The sequence below is a fragment of the Venturia canescens genome, chromosome 6 (genome assembly GCF_019457755.1).
Source record: "Venturia canescens isolate UGA chromosome 6, ASM1945775v1, whole genome shotgun sequence".
Taxonomy (NCBI): Eukaryota; Metazoa; Arthropoda; class Insecta; order Hymenoptera; family Ichneumonidae; genus Venturia; species Venturia canescens.
Window position 1 is genome coordinate 9,796,200 of NC_057426.1, and position 18,011 is coordinate 9,814,210.

The 18,011-nt window shown below is 40.2% G+C and overlaps 2 protein-coding genes across 3 annotated transcripts; one reads left to right on the forward strand and one right to left on the reverse strand.

Moving 5' to 3' along the window:
• The first annotated feature begins 172 nt into the window (after positions 1 to 172).
• Positions 173 to 2,261, forward strand: LOC122411865 (TATA-box-binding protein). Of its 2 annotated transcripts, XM_043420938.1 has the most exons (5): positions 179 to 449; positions 1,062 to 1,171; positions 1,248 to 1,491; positions 1,727 to 1,925; positions 2,004 to 2,261. In XM_043420938.1, the coding sequence occupies exons 1-5, from the start codon at positions 351 to 353 to the stop codon at positions 2,078 to 2,080; spliced, it is 729 nt and encodes a 242-aa protein (XP_043276873.1). In that variant the 5' UTR covers positions 179 to 350; the 3' UTR covers positions 2,081 to 2,261. The 2 variants fall into 2 exon arrangements, with proteins under 2 accessions (XP_043276872.1, XP_043276873.1); XM_043420937.1 differs by having other exon boundaries at positions 173 to 449; positions 1,727 to 2,261.
• Positions 2,262 to 3,823: 1,562 nt separating this feature from the next.
• 7B2 (Secretogranin_V domain-containing protein 7B2) lies at positions 3,824 to 6,525 on the reverse strand. The gene is made up of 5 exons (XM_043420939.1): positions 6,367 to 6,525; positions 6,132 to 6,223; positions 5,115 to 5,493; positions 4,633 to 4,820; positions 3,824 to 4,492 (listed from the first exon to the last, which is right to left on the reverse strand). Exons 2-5 carry the CDS (start codon positions 6,210 to 6,212, stop codon positions 4,421 to 4,423), a joined length of 720 nt encoding a protein of 239 aa, XP_043276874.1. The 5' UTR covers positions 6,213 to 6,223; positions 6,367 to 6,525; the 3' UTR covers positions 3,824 to 4,420.
• Positions 6,526 to 18,011: the final 11,486 nt, after the last annotated feature.

An 18,011-nucleotide genomic window follows, 5' to 3' on the forward strand; every position in this document is an offset into this window, starting at 1 on the left:
CAAGCAGAACAGGGACAGGGACGAAACCGACGAAACTTTGGAAAATATGAGATACAACGGCACTGACGGCGTTGCGCATGTGCGTTTCTATATTTCTCTCCTCTACGGCCTCGCGTCAAATCGTTCAGCGGTCAGCGCCGTCAGCGGGCCGAGAGCCGAGAGCCGAAAGCAGCAGAGTGCGACGAGACGTCGAGACGACCGAGACGACGAGACAACTTCATCGTTTTCACTCTTCACACCAGGACACCAGTCCAGTGAGTCCAGTCCCTGTCACCGGACACGGAAAACATGCTAGGATTTTTATGTCCTAACATTTTTACTATTCCATCGTTGATTGAAATTTTGGAACGATGACAACTTTAACACAAAATGATAATGAACTCAAGCGGTTACTCAACAACCCTGCTAAAAATGTCACCGAGGAGAGCAGCATGGCACCGCCACTTACAGTAAGTCATTGATCTCTAACCTTTTCTACAAACAATATTTTTCTTTTAATTTTACCTTCAACCGAACTTCTGGAGTAAGGAAGCAAGGATGAACGAAACGAGACTTTTTCTTAGGTAACTCATGTCATTTTTATCTTTTTCACAACGAGTCGATCGCACGTGTGCAATATACGATAAACAAGTGAAAGTTAACCTAGAAAAAATATCTATTGGTCTAAGCAAAAGTGGAAAATCGGAAATTCGAAGCTTTTTTCGTATCGAAAAACGCTAATCGTTTCGCGTTTAATCGTCGCATCAAAAAATAATTACATACATTAATCGTTCATATTGAAATATGTTTTGATATTTTTGTGTTCAGTTAACATACGGAGATCTGAATAAATAAATTACTTTTCCAACAAGCTCTCCAATAATGGATAAAAAATGTAATCATTTGAACTTAATGATTCGTTATTTGTTACGTTAGGCTTGAGAACAAATGTTTCCCGAAATATTCCTTTCGTAACAATTGCTTTTAATGTCTCAAAAAATTTGGTATTCTCGAAATGTTTTGAAGAATAATACTAGAACAAATTCACTTAAAATTCATTTTTCAACAATTTTTGCTATTAGACAAATGTACCGAGGCCATCTACATCACAAAATGCAGCACCGCCACAATCATCAATGGCTGCAGTTGTGCCGGCACAAAGTCAGAAAGAAACTTTAGAGCCATGTTTACAGTAAGTATCTTTGATTCAATTATTTTCAAATATTTTGTGAATAGATCATACTTAACGGCAAATGTTTTATGTGTAGAAACGTCGTTGCAACCGTCGATCTAGGCACAGAACTTAAACTTATGATGATAAACACAAGAACAAGAAATTCGGAATACAATCCTGCTAGATTTACTGGATTGGTCATGCGAATTAGAAATCCTAGAGTTACCGCACTCATATTTCGCTCGGGAAAACTCGTGTGCACCGGAGCCAGGTGCGAGGAAGATGTGTTTCTTGCCGCAAGAAAATTTGCTAGGATTATTCAAAAGCTGGGATTTCCGGTAATACTCATCATCTTTATCTCTTTCAAAACATTTCAAACAATTCTTGTTACAATGGATTTTTCATGAATTCTACTTGAAAATTTCTGCACCAAGAGCAACCAATTAATAGATTGCTTTTCTATTATTGCCTCGACTATAAAAATGGATGGAGTTAGAGCAGAATTTTTGTTGTACCACAAATCATTTTCATACGAATGATGAAATGCATTTACCATGAAAAATTTTTTTTTAGGTGAAATTTCTGAATTTTAAGATTCAAAATATCGTGGCGACGTGCGACCTTAAATTTCCGATAAAATTGGAAAATTTGAATCACATGCATGGCCAATTTTCAAGCTATGAGCCTGAGCTTTACCCTGGTCTGATATACAGAATGGTTATGCCGAGGGTAGTTTTGCTCATTTTCGTTAATGGAAAAATCGTTTTAACAGGTAATTATAACTCGAACAAATGTCTCATCTATCAAAAGACAGCGACATACATGGGGGTTTTTATTTCAACTGTTTCAGGTGCAAAGAACAGGAGCGAATTGCACGAAGCTCTGACAAATATACATCCCATATTGAAGAGCTTCAGAAAACAATGAACAGTAGCATTTAACACGCATCGTTTTATTTATACATTCATCAATCACGAACAAAAGTATGTGTATTTTTAGCACATAGTTTTTAAGCTTTATTGTATATCATATATTTTTCAACAGTAGTTTTACGCATTTTGTAAGTTATAATAAATAGATCAAACTCCTATTTGTTATTTTGCGAGAATCTTTGTCTTTTTATTCGTTAAAGTCACTAGAAATATTAAATTACATTTCAATAATTACTGTATAAAATTGTGAAAACTTCAAACTATTTTTTCTGTGTGGAAATAATATTTGAACTTATGATTAAATATTCTTCGAAGAAAGTTCACGTGAATCTAATGGAAATCGAAAATTCCAGTAATTTTGAAAAATGCTAGAAATATACACCGTGCATCTCTTCTGGGAATTATTATTATTAAACGCATATTAAATCACATTTTTTTAAGGGTTATACATAGGCTCTCATTGCAGGCACACTTCCTGTGCGACGATTTGGATTTAATGAAATAGGATTCTCCCAACTTTGAAGAGCCAAAAACGAGAATAAGGAAGTAGAATGTTTTTAGATACCAATGATGTCTTGAGAAAGCCTTGTTACCGGTGAAAATCACTTGGGAATGGAAAAAGAAAAACACTTGTTTGAGGTTAACGAGTAATAACGACATAAACGGTGGAAGGTTTGACAACACCGTGAGCCAGCTGCCTTAAAATATTGATACGTATACGCATATAATTAGAAAATGGCTGTTGTCACATTTAGCCTGACGGTTTTACTACGAAAATATTTAAGCCGCTATCATTATATTAAAAATTTATGAATCTCAACAAATAAGTTACACATAATTTTAATGCGAGAATAAATTTTATTCGTTTTTTTGGTCGTCAAAAGAGTAAAAAACTTCAGTTGCTTTTTTGAATGAAAAGTTACACATGATGTTCCTTAAATATTTTTAAAGAAAATTTACAAGTCGAGCTGCGGAAGTAAATTTCCACCTTGTACTTTCATTCGTGCTACATCTTTATGGTTTTTGGACAGTGAACTGGGTTGATTCTTCAGATATTTCGACTTTTTACCTAGCTAAAGTTCTTCCGGTAAACATTTTAACTTGGGCTCTGATTATTGAAAAAAATTCCTACGAAATTCCTTGTTATTTAACCCTTAATAGTCACACGGGGTATATTGGACCCCAGCCATTTTTCGATCGACGATACCAAATAGAAATTTCGAGAAAATGGGACTTGTGGCGCCCTCGGTCGATAGTTCAAACCTTCGAGAAGAGAGCCTCATCGTTATTATTTGAAAGGGCCCGTTAGTTTAATTTTGGTAGTCGATCAAGTCAGACCGTACGAAGATCCGGGGTCCGATCCACCCCACTGTGACAAATTTAATTAATATACTACCTGAAAGCGTGATTTCTCAGGTTTATAGAACGAGTTGATTTTTTTTTTAATTGAAAATTACGATTTCTACATCAATTTTTGTGAAAAAAGTCATTTTTCCTGCATTCTTTTCTTTGACATTCTTTTTAATATTAAAAATAACACGAATAGAATATAATCGTTATGGACGTTTCTTAAAGGTTCAAAATACATTGCAGTATTTTTATTTTATTTTTTTTTTTTTACAGTTTTTCAATTATTTATCGTCCCCCAAAGTGAGTGGGGTACTTTGGACCCCGTGTGACTATTACGTCAGAAACTTGAGGCGTGACTAGTAAGGGTTAAAAAAATTTAGTTCAAATATATTTATTATATGTATTTTTATTGTTGAATACTTGGTTGAGATTTACAGTGATAAAATTCATATATTTCAACGTAACAACAAGACACGTACATTCTGTTTATAAATATATATTTTTTTAAAAAAATATTCATCATAAATAACACACAAATAAAATATTTACTTTATGTTTGAGAAAAAGATAATAATCATTAGAAAACGAGTTATTTCAAAAAATCTCTATTCACTGTTCACCCTATGCAGTCGTATTGGTATTTTCAACAGGGGGTTTCATCAAAAAATGAAAAAAATCAATAGTATTTTCAATAGATTCGTGTTTTGTTACACAATTAAACTCGAAATATGGTGTAACGATGGAAAAAAACTTGAGGAATAAAAATTATTCGTCGTTTTCATAGTTTTCATATAAATAACGATATTTTTGATACATTGAGTAATTTCGAAGAATTACGAGCGATTTATTTTGGTTTTCACCCTTTCGAAATTTCGGTTATGATCTAACATCGAAGAGGAGTGAGAAGGAATCGTTAGAGCGAATTGTTTTCTGTAAAATGAGTTTTTGATAAATATATACGTTTAGATTTGGCGATTAATTTGTTTTAGAAAACAACGTGTATCCCTTTCTTCGCTGCTATCGGCAATTTCTCACCGCTGAAAAATGGATTGGCGTCCTGAAAAATGAATGTGCAATGAAAATTAGAAAATTTGTCTTATAAAAAATTGAGAAGGAGGGAAAATCCTGGAAGCAGAGTCTCGAGAAATTTCGACCTTTTGCTAAAAAAAAACACTGAAAAATGAATAGTTTAATTACCTGAAATTGTTCGACAATTTGATCAAAATCGGACTTTGCCAAACGAACTCCCGAAAGACCTGGCTCGTTTGCGGTACTTTGTGAACAATCGACCATGTGTTCCGTGTCGCACATACAGTCCTGTGCACCTTGAAAGTTTCTACTGAAAGCTGCAGTATTTTCGAAATCAACGATACAGTGATTCTCACCTACGCAAAAACGATTTTACATATAAGTTTCACGAATTTTTCGTCGATTTGGAACGAAGCGCATCATTGATCTGACGGAGCATCAATTTTTTCGGGAAAAATGTCACGAAACCTCTGAATTACTCAAGTTTTCATATTTTTAATAAGCCTTCCCTTGAAAGTTGAAAATTTTCGAAAAATTTTCAATTCCCAAGGGCCGCATCGAAAATGTTGCGATAGGAAAAACTTGGGCTTAAGAGACTCGAAATATTTCGTGTCCTTCGAGATCGGTTGCCGAGTTTAAAAAAGTCTCACTCGTGTAGCCGATCGGGCAGGGATTCGGCGGTGTGCAATAAGCCGGAAGACTATTTTCAGTTTTGTCATCTTTGACGCCCTTGAAGCCGGCGAGCTGAATTCTGTGACTGCCTTTGCCATTTTCGTTCTGATGGAGATGAGCGTTGAGAGTACTGTGACGTAGATACTCTTGATCTCTTATGCTCGGGTTGGGATTCAGCGTTTCGATGCCCTCGTAATCGATCGGCAACTCCGCCGGTATTTCTTTGACCTTTTCATAATCGTTGGGCACCCTCGAGCCATCCTGATACTCGAAATAAGAGTCTGCGGCGTCGGCCAACTCGTTTCCCATCCGGTCGATCAAGTCTCGTAACAGCATCTCCGTCAACAGGTGTTCGTCCTTTCATAAAAACGAATTTCGACATTAATCTCTCTCGATCGAGAACTTTTCCAAACTTTTTGCCTTTTCGAGGCGAAAACCACAATATCAAATCGGAAGATCGATTGTTCAAGGTAATTTAGTTGTCGATCGTTAAATTTTCGATCACTACTCCAAAATTCATGACGCATTTTCTTCCTTGAAATCAGGTCAATTTTCTTTTATTTTTTTTAAAAAAAATTATTTCATTCATCAATCGATTTACTTATTGAGCAGCTTTTTTTCAATATTTCGTTAATGGATCCGCCATTGTCTGACAATCACGACACAGATTGCTCTTTAATTCCATTCATATAAAATCTTTCAATTACTTTTGACAGCTCATTAGATTCGGAGATGAATTCGCAAGGTTTCGTGTCTTATTGATTTTGGGTTCCGGGATGGAAATCTCTGATTATAAACGTTTCTGATAAAACATATGCGGTCACAGGTTCCCGGGAAGGTGCACAAAAGCAAATCTTTTTTTCTAACATCTGATGAAAGAAAACTTTGAATTACAATAGAAAATAAATCACTGACATGTCTGAATCGATTTGACGAGTTTAAACATCAAATTGCTGCTTCGATTTATTCGTTATAATTTATTTAATATGAATTACCTTAATTGGAGGCATGTACATGGTCCCTTGAGCTGTGGCAAGAGCTGCCAGAAGGCCGAGTACAAAAAGGATGGTGGGCATTTCAGTAGAATCTGTAAAAATCACTCAAGTTCAATGACAATTGAAGAACTTTGGTTTTCGTTCCATAGAAATCATTCGAGACACAAAAAATGCGAAAATTCAAAAAATTCAAGTAATTTAATAAATGCGAAATTATTTTCCATCGGCCACTTACACGGTTGATGCTAAAACGAATATTTTTTTCTGATCGAATGTCCTTTTACTGTCAAGGACGATATTCACTCACTGAGGATGGAAACGATCAAGTATCTAACTTGTAACGTTTTCGTGTAGCATTTGCGTACTCGTCAAAGATACACGGCGCCATCAACGTTCACATTTAGTATCAAAGTATTGATCGCCCACAGCTTTTCGCGCAACGAACCCACCCTCGAGAAGAAAAAAACGCCAGCCCAATCGCTCCTGCGGCTTCAATACGAAGCGCGAATGCCTCGTCGTCATGGATCATAAAAAAATTCTTTATTGCTACCGCGAATAAAAAATAAATAACAAGCACAGCCACGGATTCCTTTGCTCTGCCGTATTTCTAAACTCGCGTAATGCCCCTCGAACGAATTTTCAACTTGAAATACTAACCGAAATTTCTAAATTGCTTAAATTCCAAAATTTCGTTTCAATCATTTCGTCACTTTTGGCGATAAACAGAAATTCGTTCTCGTGCTTCGAGAAAATAGACGAGTAAATTTTTCCTCGATTTCTAACTTAATTACCGAACGAACGTAAATAGTTTAGTGATCACCACAGGAAGAGTTTCGATCAACGGGTATTGGCTCGAAGGTTTTCGACCTTAAATCATATTTTCGGTTGCTTGATAATCGACGGAACGTTCAGGTCAATTTTCTCATTAAACTTGTTACTCTGTAATCTCCGCCATCGTTTTCGTAGTCGTTGAAACCCTGAGAAATAATATAAAATCGAAAAACTATATTTTATTGACAAAAGGTTTTTCGTGAAAAACCTCAAGTAGTTCGTTCGAAAAGTCAAATCCCTGAAAAGCTTTGAATTTCGTGTTGTTTGTTGAAAACTGGATATGTTTGCGAAGCGACAAACGGTGGGCGGCAAAACGTATTATGTTGCGGTGCTCGGCAACTCCGGTGGAGGCGAAGATCAAAGGACCACCGGGTTGGCCTCGTTACAGAGAGAAATGCGTCCGACCTGTTCGCCCTTTCAGTTTCCCCCTTCGGAAACGTCGATTTGTGTCGTACATATTTTCAGGATGGATGCGACCGCGCGATCCCTTCAAACTTACCAAAATTTTCGTTTCCTGCCTCACAATTATTTTGAGCTAATCGAATTTCGTACCGCAAATTTTTATCGAATTTTATCATCGACGCCGTGGCCGAAGATACAATTGATTTTTTCTCTCGTTCCAGCTCTGGGTCGTTCTGGTTAAAACTCCAACAAAAGTGAGCCACCGATGCACTTTTTATCACCATTTTTTTCTTTCCCATTCCGAGGATTTTACAGATCGTAAAAATTTAAACGATTCCCTCGAGACGCCTGCGAGCCTGACACGCTTAAGTAGTATCATCCGCGTGTGGTCAGACTGGTTCGTACAGCCTCGAGAATTTCTCGTTTCGAACCTCTCCGCTCTCCTTTTTCTCATCCCTAAGATTCCTCGATACGCGTGTGAGGCCATACGTGCATGACACACTCGTACGCGTGAATATATATTTGTGCATGTTTCGAAAGATGCGTGTCAACCGGGAGTAAACGATTCGTGGAATTCTCCGGGTGGACGAATAACCTCGCGGAGCCGCGTCGACGACCGTTTTTTTTTTTATTTTTTATTTTTTTTTTTCATTATGCAATCGCAATGAGAAAAAAAATGGAAAAATTATTTACTTTCCTTCGTACGACTGCAATTTCGCTGAAATATGCTCGCTCGAAACGAGAAGTGGTTGAAAATTTTGAACGATTTTTCCAAAATTTCACAGCGTCTGAAGATGGAATGATGCAAATATCTTTGAAAAAAGGCTAGTGGAAGACGATTGAAGGAATGGAATCTCGGAAAAATTGCTCGTTGGCGTGTCTTGAAAAAAAAGTTCCTCCGTGAAAACTTGACTCGAACAATTTTTCCAGTTCTATTCTCATCTCATCGTTCAGTAATTTAAAAGATTTTAAAGTAGCTCATGCACGAAAATATTTTCTTAAGAAAGTCTTGAAATTCACACAGATTTTAATTAAATGAGCAGTCGACTGACGCGCATCTCAAATTTTAAAAGCTTCGTCTTATTGACTATTGAAATAAACGTGTTTAAATATGAGGAAAAATACACAGGATAACAATGAGATATAAAATGAAGGTTTGAGAAAAAATTCGAGACGATTGTCTTCTACTAGTAATAAAATTATAGTACGTTAAAGATTGAACGAAATTGGTAACGAGCACTCGTATATAACTTCACATTTGCTTATTTCGGCATAAAAAACTATGGTATTTTCGCCAGGGACGTATGAAATTTCGGGTTTGGTCACAGTGACTGATCCCCGATTGATAAATGACGTGTAATTTCATTCACCAAAAGATAAGTTGAAAAAATGTATTTACAATTTCGAATAAATAACTGTGACATTAATTTAAAGTGACGATATCTTTAATTACGATGTAAAAATCGACCCAATATTTAGACACCCATAAAATACGAACCTTCGGTCCTGCCGTAAAGTGTTTCTTAAAGCATGTGAATGCACACGAATAAAATTAAGAGTTGTGATAATGAATTTTCCAGGGGCCCTGAATAAGGGCGATAACCGTTGGGAGAGATCGAAAGAAATAAAATTACTGGCTCAGTTACAGTGCTCGAAAGTGTCGTTATATTTTAATTAGACGCGAGCCCGAGAGCCTCGATAAAAGTAAACGAAGTACGTGCTCGGAATTCCGTCCAAGTTTCTTCAGCAATTTCCTGTTTACCATTATCTCAATGATCCGCCAGCACCGAGTTTTGGAGGAATATGCGGTAACAGAAATGGCCAGACTGAACTGCGACGGGAGTCTTTAAGGGATGAAGCCAGCAAATGTATATGTCATAACGAGTCAAACCACGAGACGTATCCGTACAAGTTGTACGCATAAAAGAGGGACGCGATAAAAGATGAAGATGGTTGGACAACGAGATGGAAGGAGAGAAAAATAGAGGGAGAGGGGAAGAGCAAAAACACGCGAGTTTAACGTTTTCTCGGCGAGGTTTCTCGTCGTCGCGAGTATTGATCCCCTCGCGAGAAGAGCGGAGGTTTCTGGCTACTATCTCAATGGATCACCCTCTCGCGTCTCCCACTCGCAAAACGCGCCTCGAAATGTAGAGCTTCCAATATTTCCATCTCTTTCCCATCTCCGCGAGAACAAGAGCACACGCGTTCCTTTCTACTAACTTCTGACTCACAGAAAGAGCGTGAGTTACTTCGCAGCGGAAGAAAAAATGTCTGGAACGAGTTCTCTCGTCAGCCAGCGCCGAATCATGCCTTGGGACCAAGAGACAGGCGCATGCACAGCAGGTTTTTGTGCGGGTAAACGGGGATGGAAAGGGCCCATTCGACATCATTTTCACGCCTAATGACGCCTCATCCACGCAATGCTTTTTTTACCTCGATAAATGCACACGAATTCACACGTACCGTTTCTATTCGCTCTCTCCGCCTCCGTATACGAGCCTGAGCATTTTCAATGTAAGCGAAAAAGCACGCGCATATTCAACCCGCACGAATACCTTCTCCCTTCACCTTTCCCCTCCTCCTATCACCCAATCAGCCTTTTTTCCTCTTTCCCGAGCTTCTCTCATCTCGCTCTTTTCGCAACTCGAGAGCAACTCGTCCCCTCGGCACCCACTCGACGTAAAACACATTAGCATGCTCCGTGGACCCTCAATTTCACCCACCCTGTGTACCTTGAATGTATACGGGCACTCGTCGCTTCATATACACTTCTACACACTCGCGTCAAGATATATGCCCCGAAAGAGGGTCGCATCTCTTCCATTTCTCCCGGCCACCGCGAGAAAACAATCTTTTCGAAAAGCTTTTTTCACGGGGAGCCCAAATCTGGTCGTAAGTTACGATGAATTTGAAAATTACCCGAGCAAAGTGATCGTGACGAACGTCTCGCCTGGAAAAATAATAGACAAAAGTTTTATGCGATGTACACTTTTGTGGACTATTCATTTACTCGATTGTCGTTCGTTAATGCAGCATAAAGCACGTACGAAAAAGTTTTTCGTCCGATGAAAATTGAAATACAGAAAATCAACTATTTGATAGGGCAGAAATTTAGTTGGGTAGTTGAGAAATAAGCAAATCTGTTTAACTAAATTATACGTAAAATGTACTGAACTTTCTTTCGAGGTAGACATTTGTACAGTGAATTTAATTGGTTCGTCGTCGATAAGATATTGTCTGTCAAAATTATTTGTCATTTTCCACAAATCGTTGGATAAAGTAATAATACATTTCAACGAATTTTGAGTTGTATTGACCAGTATGATTCGATGTACAAAATATTTATTATTCTCACCAAAACTATTTAGATGCTTCGGTACTTGATATTCAAATAAATATATGATAAAAGCGTACGCGAATTGAGTAGAAATAAACAAATGTTCATCCGAGTTCTTCGAACAAAAGATTTGGTTTCACACGTTTAGTTGATTTACATAAAAAAAAATTTGGTGATTCGGACGTATATGAACTTTATTTATCGCAAACGGTTGTTAGACAGATCGAGCAACAAAAATATCAACCAAAGACATTCAGTTGCTGCAACGATTTTTTTTCTCAATGCACAAAAAGTTATGCGAGAGACGAGCCACAAGGGTGGCATAATTTCTAAGGCGAGGGTTCCAGTTTTTAATACATTTAAATTATTGGAAAACATCACGGGGGCGTGGTCTAGCAAACTGACTGGGAATGAGGCTCCATTTTTGATATACATAGTTATAGAAAAGCCCAGACAGCGACTGGTTTTGAGCAGTTGAATATTTGACCACCGGAGGTCGGAACGAGGCTCGTGAGTTCAAAAATATTTTTTGAGTAAAACTTAATTCTTTTATCCAAAATGATTAGTATCGTGTATAATGATACGAAATTAATAGAAAATGATTCTTGTAAAGTACGGTTTTAAAGTCGATTTGTTTTCGCAAGTGACACACTTCAAGTGACCGGAGTGACGTGTGATTGATAAATATTTGAAAATGTTCGTGACAACGAGATTTCGAGTTCTTCGAAATCGGATCGGTTCGTGCAAAAGTTTAACGATCATGGAAATTCCGAAGAAAACATGCGACGCCGAAAATCGTGTTGGATAACCAACGAAATTTCCATTCGGTGGAAATTTGATGGTTGAAATGGTTAGGAGGTTTGGAGCACAAGCGCGAAATAATTTTCTCTCCATTAGTCAAGTGATTTATTACGCTCGATTTTTTTAGAGCACCCCCGAAAGTGACGAAGCTACCGGGAACTTTTATAACCTCGAAAAATATGATACTTATGTTGAAACGGTTCGCGCGCTTTTCGTACCGAGCTTGGAGCCCCGGATTTACAGCTGTCTCGAAGCTTTCTTTTATCAAAAAGGCGCAGGACAATCGTCCGATTGTTCCGGCGAGAGGCGATCTCTGGATGTGCTGGCAGGATCGAATTTGCGTGCACCGGTTGATGCCTTTCGCACCGACTGTAACGTGGGAGAAGTTTCTCAAAACACTCTCAGCCAGGCTATTAAATTCTTGATTAAGGATGGCTTTGTAGATTGTTTTCTCAACTCAATTATTCTGAACAATCGACTCAGCAAGATCGGCCGACATTTGGACGAGTTAGGAATTGAGAAAGATTTCTTGAGATATTTGGCTGTATGGAATTACATGAACGAGCGGGATTATTGGATCGAGAGTAGAGAAAACACGTGTGTCTTGCTCTGTCGCCCTCAAGGCCTCGGATCACTCCTGTGGGGCCACAAATAAAAACGTCACACACTTCGTGTGGCTCGGTGAAATACCGATTGGGAGTTTTCGAAAAAATCGTTCCAGGAAAAACTTTGGAATGATTTTTCAAAAATTTCCGTCACCCCAAAACGCGATTCGATCACCGAAAACGAAAAATATTGAAAACGAAACATGTTTTTGAACGTATTCAACAAAATATTCAAAGATTTCAACAAAGTGTGATTTTCAGGGACACGAAAAGACGTTTTTTCAAGCCGCGCAGTAGTGTCTCGAGGCCTTTTCACTTTTTCAATATTTCTCATATTTCATTGCTTCGTTACCTTCGACCTCGGTAGGTCAAGATCGATATCCGAAGAGCTTTCCGACTCGAACGATGATCACAGTGATCTGGACGTTGAGATCGGATCGATAAGTTGTTATTACACGAAGGAAGAAGCAGAGTCTCGAAGGCCCTTGAAGCGACCCGTCGAGGAATTAGGCTCGGAGGATTCCCAACCTGTTTATGATAGCTCGGATACTCGTGTCGACAGCGACGAAACAAAGCGACAGGTTGAAAATTGGCTGGGTTTGGATTCGATTGTCAGCGAGAAATCGAAAAGAAATGAGAGAAAGAGGCAAAGATCGGTAGCCCGGAACTTCTCGTGCAGACCGTTCAACTGTCCGACTTATAGATTGAAAAATTCACTGCAGAGCGACTGGGAGGGGAAGATTTTAAAACTGAAACTTTCGGAAGCGTGTTGCTCAAATTCGAAGAGCGTACAAACTTCATTGAAATTATCGAAATTAGCATTACCCTGTGAATATGAGAAGCTAACTTCCCATTTTGCGGAGGCTGGTTCGGCCATTCGAGGACTGGCATCCATAACGAGGAAAAAAAAATTCCGAGCCGCTTTACTCAACATCTGTCGCCGGATAAACGAGGTTTTCATTAAAATCGACAAAAACAAGGTGAAAAGATGCATTCTCCACTGTCAAAAGTGTCCGAATCATTTAGACTTCAAAGTAACAAAGCGCGAGCCCAACGGTTGTAAAGTTTGTTTGTTGACGGATCGACTACTCATCAACCGATCCGAAGACGAATCTGGAAGTCGGTCTCGAGATTCGTCCTTTAGCAAATTGTCCGAAATAATGGAAGATGGAAATTCTGGAGATTCGGATTTGACTCCCGAAAATCCTCAACATCATTTGGGTGTAAATGATCTCGGTATGGGAGAAAAATTCCCAGAAAAAATTGAAGCCGAGCCTCGTCTTTCTGAGGCTTTAGAACCTGAAAAGTTAACGCACTTGAGGAGACGAGTCGATGAGGAACTTTCGTTAACCGGACTCGGTGACCAAACGTGTAATTGCAATACCGCGGATCGCCAATTCGATCGAACAAACCCAAGTGCTAATAACGTTGAGCCCGGTGTCTCGAGAAATGACCAAAAAGAAGAAATGCTGAAGACTGTTTCGAGTGAATCGACTCGACAGGATTCTTCAAAGCCTCGCGATTCTGATTATTTCCAAAATCAAACGTGCACCTGTAACGGATCATTCGAAAGTACAGTCAATTATTCTCCCAAGAATCCGGAAAACGGTGACCGTGAAAATAGATTCAGCACGAATCAAGGCATCGAAGGAAAATATTCTTTGGAGAAAAACCGGTTACAATCAACTGCTTTAGAATTTGAAGATCAAACGTGTCCCTGCATGACACGTGATTCGTTTGAAGAAGGAGTAAAAACCATCCCCAACGGTCCGTTACCGAAGGAGCGCTCGATTCTATCGGTCGATATAAAAATCCAGAGCCCCGAACCACCCCAAGTCCTCGCACCAAGAACATCTGAGGTAGAATTCCAACGTAGACAACGCCTGCTGTCCAAAGCTTTCACAGACCTGCCAGCACCGAGAGAATCTTGGCTTGAATCAATGGCATCAAATATTCCGGGCCAGGAGCCGTCCAAAAATCCAGAGCCAAAGGAACCTTCGCTACGATTCTTGGACCCAAACGTCCGGCTTTCTAAAACCTTCGAAGATCGCTTACCAAAAGAATCTTCGATGCAATCGATTGGTCCAACGATCCAAATACCTAAAACATCCGGAGATCAGTTGCCGCGAGAACCTCCGATCGAGTCGATCGATCCAGAAATCCAAATACCCAAAATATCAAAAAATCTGTCCGACAACGGATCTCTGATGGAGTCGTTGCGTGAGAAGATGAATAACGAAGCTTGCCCTTGCAATTTTCCTATCGAGCAGCCCGTCCATTGTTCCGTCGAAGGAAACACGATCGTTGAAAATGAAGAGAAATCATCGGAGCCTCTCGCGAAGAACATCAAAGATTCCCCAGCGAAGAAGCAAAGTGCCCCGAATGAATTGTCCTGTTCATTCAACTCCCAAAATTCCGGCGCTCTCATCGATGCCAGTTTGCTCAACGTAGCGACGAAAGCTGCTTTAGAAAGTGGACGCGGATCTCTTGAGGCCGATTCAAAACGTGGAAAATCCTTTACGAAGATTCCAGCTCAAAATGAAGCAGAACTTTCCTATGTGCCAGCTGACTGTGGGTGTCCCGCGGATTGTACATGCGCAAATAAAGAAAAGCCTCATTCTCGGACCAAAGACAGTGATTTCCACTATTCCAGCGAATTTCGGCTCGACCAGGTGGCATCGAAGCTGTTAAATCCTTCAAAACGTGAACCTCGAAATCGGGACGTTTGGAATCAAACCCCAGAAAAAGGTTACAACGCCTCATTCGTTCCACCCCATAAAATGGAATTTAATTCTACCGAGACGCAGGCTGACAGTCGAGAATTTAGAAAACCAGTGAAGGACGCGTCAAGGTCGCTCGACAAAGTGAAGCTGAACGCACCGGAATCTTGTCGGCTCGATGACGCCTCGAAAATCAACGAATTCTGTGAAAAATCAATGTGCGAGTGTGCTCCGCAGCTTCCTGCCAAGTTTCCGAGGCCGAAAAGTCAGAGGATCAACATATCCATAGAACTCTGCCCGGAATCGGATGGCTTGATCAATAATACGAGGAAAAGTGATAGAAAGAGCGTCAGAACCTTGGCCCTTAATTCGAAAAACTTGGCAAACTTCGAGACTCTAGAATCTCGCATTGGTTCGTCATCGAGACAACTCGAATGTCGATCCGTTGATCTTGACAAGCAGGAAATGCGAGTAAATCAAGCCTCCGAGGAAAATAGCACCGATGGATGGCCCGACGAGACAAATAGCAGGGCGCATTCACCGGCACAGCCATCGGAATTCAGGGACTATGTCCCTCCCTTCGAAAGGGTTATTTCCAACATGAGAAATACGAGCCTGTACGAGGACCCGATAAAATCTGACTCGTGGTCTAACAGGAAATTCGAGCAGCGGTCGATGAGTCAAGGCAAGAGAATAATCCGCGAGGATTATCGGCCGAGGGAATTCCACGAGCCAATGAGGCACAATTGCTGTTACGAAAAAAACTTGAGAATGCCATCTCGTAGGAGCGAAGATCCGTCGAGGTCGCCTCGAAACGCTACCGGATTTCCCCGCTCCGTCATCAACGGTCGTCTTTGTTACGCTTTCTCGTCGAGTTCCATCGACCGGATGAGACATTTGATAAAAACGAAACTTCGCAGGATCCTTTTGGAGCGGGACAAATCGACCAACACCCCAAAAACGGTATTGACCAACAAAAAATACCGGGTGAGTGTCCCCATCGGGAAAACCACCGACCGTTTGCCTTTCGAGAGAAAATGTTGTCGAACTATATGGGAGTCCCATAGCGCCTCGAACTCAACCCCCGCCTCGGGATCGTTCGTCTCAGAAAGCCTTGGAAGGGCCTGCGAGGGCGAGGATGTGTGCCGACTCTTGTATTCCTCATCGAAAAGATCGAAAAAGTCTTCCTCGAATTTCGAGTCGATTTCGAGGGATTCAGATTTTTCGAAAAATGACTCGACGTCGATTGACTCGTGCTCGCGTTCCAAAGGCGTTCCATCAAACGCGTCCGGTGAGATGGACTTCATGAAGGAGCAGCCTGTCAGACTGGCCGGTGGCAGTGATTTTATTCCCCGCAAAAAAGTCCCCGGGTTCGGCCATTTTTCATCGATAAAAAGTCCGCGCTCTCGTCTCCCCCGAAAGATTGACGGCGAGCCCGAGGCTTGCTGCAGAATTCGTGATAAAAAGCTTTTTTCTCAAAGCAAAAATTGCGACTTACCGGTAAATTTCGAAAGCGACTTAGACCCTTCGGATCCACGCGGTTGCGGGAATAGAGTTTCGCGAGAAGAAAATCCCCGCGATGTTTTTGCTGGCTCCGGAAAACTCGATTCGTCCCTCAAGTCGACGTCGAGACACATTCATTTTTACCCATTTCTCGACTCCTCCAACGACCAATTCTTCGATTCCAATGTGCGGGAGAAAAAAAAACTTCACAATCCGAATAAAGTTTGTATTCCCGAAATTCGTGAAGATCGACGTCACGGCTGTCGAGGAAGGTCGACACGACCGAACCACGCCGACGTTTCGCGTGACACGAATGCCCTGCATAATTCATCGTTTCATAAAGGCTTTCATTATTTAGATTCTGATTTGAGATCAAAATTGGCACAGTACGTAAGTTTATGCAAAAGCGTCAAGTATTCTCTCTTGAAGAGGCTGCGACCGGATGATGTCTACGATGTCAGTGGAACAACTATTTCCTGTGGGGATCAATTATAGTTGTAAAAAATCACGAGCACTCGATTGTCCATTCCTGCCAATAAAGATGAACATCCAAAAGATATGAAGCGTTTTTTCTAACTGTTCGAGCAATAAAAACGTTTGATGGAGCATTAAAAACTTGTGAATTTTCGTAACACGCGTGTGAAGTTCAAATCGAAATAAATTTTGTTCCAGTATTCCAAACGTTTTCATCCATATGGAATGGGCAAGTTGCTTGAAAAATATTGGAAAACCACGTGGAAAGTTCGTCGTTCAACCTCTTCCTTGATTGTGTATTTCAGCAGAATGTTTCGTCTAGCACCGACGGTTAAGCAGCTGAGGCAATACAACGCTGAATCGACTCAGTCAGGCTTTTGTTGGTCCCTCACAACCCCCATTATGCGGGCACCCTCCGGCCCCTACAAGCATCAACGATACAACTTAGTATCGTGAAAATCTCTGTCACGCTGTGGACTCAATTACGCTACAAATATGATACTATATAAAAATGGCCCGCGGATGGTATGCAATCCTGAAAGAAGGTCAAACTCGCACTTAACGTCGTGGACAACTCGTTAATCGTTTCGTCGACGTTCCGAATAGTCTGGGAATTTGAATTTTCGAAAAGTCAGCAATGCTCATAGATGTTTTCACGCATTTTTATCAGAAAATCTTTGAACATAAAAATCTTCTGAAAAATTTTAGCACAGCGTACAATTTTTTCGGCCTCACTCCAATTTTATTGTTATCGAATTATTATATTTAGCTACGTTTATATCACTGATATTATTGGAGGTAAATAAATGATACGAAGGAAACGTTTGAAAGTGAAACTGGGGAGTGAATTTTTGTTGCATGCTCAAAGTGAATCCTCCGAAAGGATTTTCATTAATAGAATAGCTCGATGAAATGTTCGGAAAGACCCTTGAGAAATTAAATTAACTCGAAAACAACTCGTTCGGAAAATCGAATCCAAGTTCCCTCTTCTACAAAGGGCAAGTGTCCAGGAGAATTCAAATGTAAGTGTCCACAGCGAACTGAAGGTTATATAAGGGAAAGAACAAAATTCGCAATGAATCGAAGACAGTTGGTGGAAAAAAGGTTTGCGAGGAAAAGGTATTTGAGACATTAAAAGAGACAAGAGCATCGAGAGCACAAAACGGAGAGCGGCGGTGGGAGCAGAGCACAGCATCTCGTCCCCGGT

What these genes read in the sequence shown, in the direction of transcription:
- LOC122411865 (XM_043420937.1), top strand. Translation starts at nt 351, where the DNA reads ATGACAACTTTAACACAAAATGATAATGAACTCAAGCGGTTACTCAAC. An exon ending in GCATGGCACCGCCACTTACA is followed by an intron (nt 450 to 1,061) that starts GTAAGTCATTGA and finishes TTTTGCTATTAG; the next exon opens with ACAAATGTACCGAGGCCATC. An exon ending in ACTTTAGAGCCATGTTTACA is followed by an intron (nt 1,172 to 1,247) that starts GTAAGTATCTTT and finishes TTTTATGTGTAG; the next exon opens with AAACGTCGTTGCAACCGTCG.
- 7B2 (XM_043420939.1), bottom strand. Translation starts at nt 6,212, where the DNA reads ATGCCCACCATCCTTTTTGTACTCGGCCTTCTGGCAGCTCTTGCCACA. An exon ending in CTGCCCGATCGGCTACACGA is followed by an intron (nt 4,821 to 5,114) that starts GTGAGACTTTTT and finishes GTTTTTGCGTAG; the next exon opens with GTGAGAATCACTGTATCGTT. An exon ending in AAATTGTCGAACAATTTCAG is followed by an intron (nt 4,493 to 4,632) that starts GTAATTAAACTA and finishes TTCATTTTTCAG; the next exon opens with GACGCCAATCCATTTTTCAG.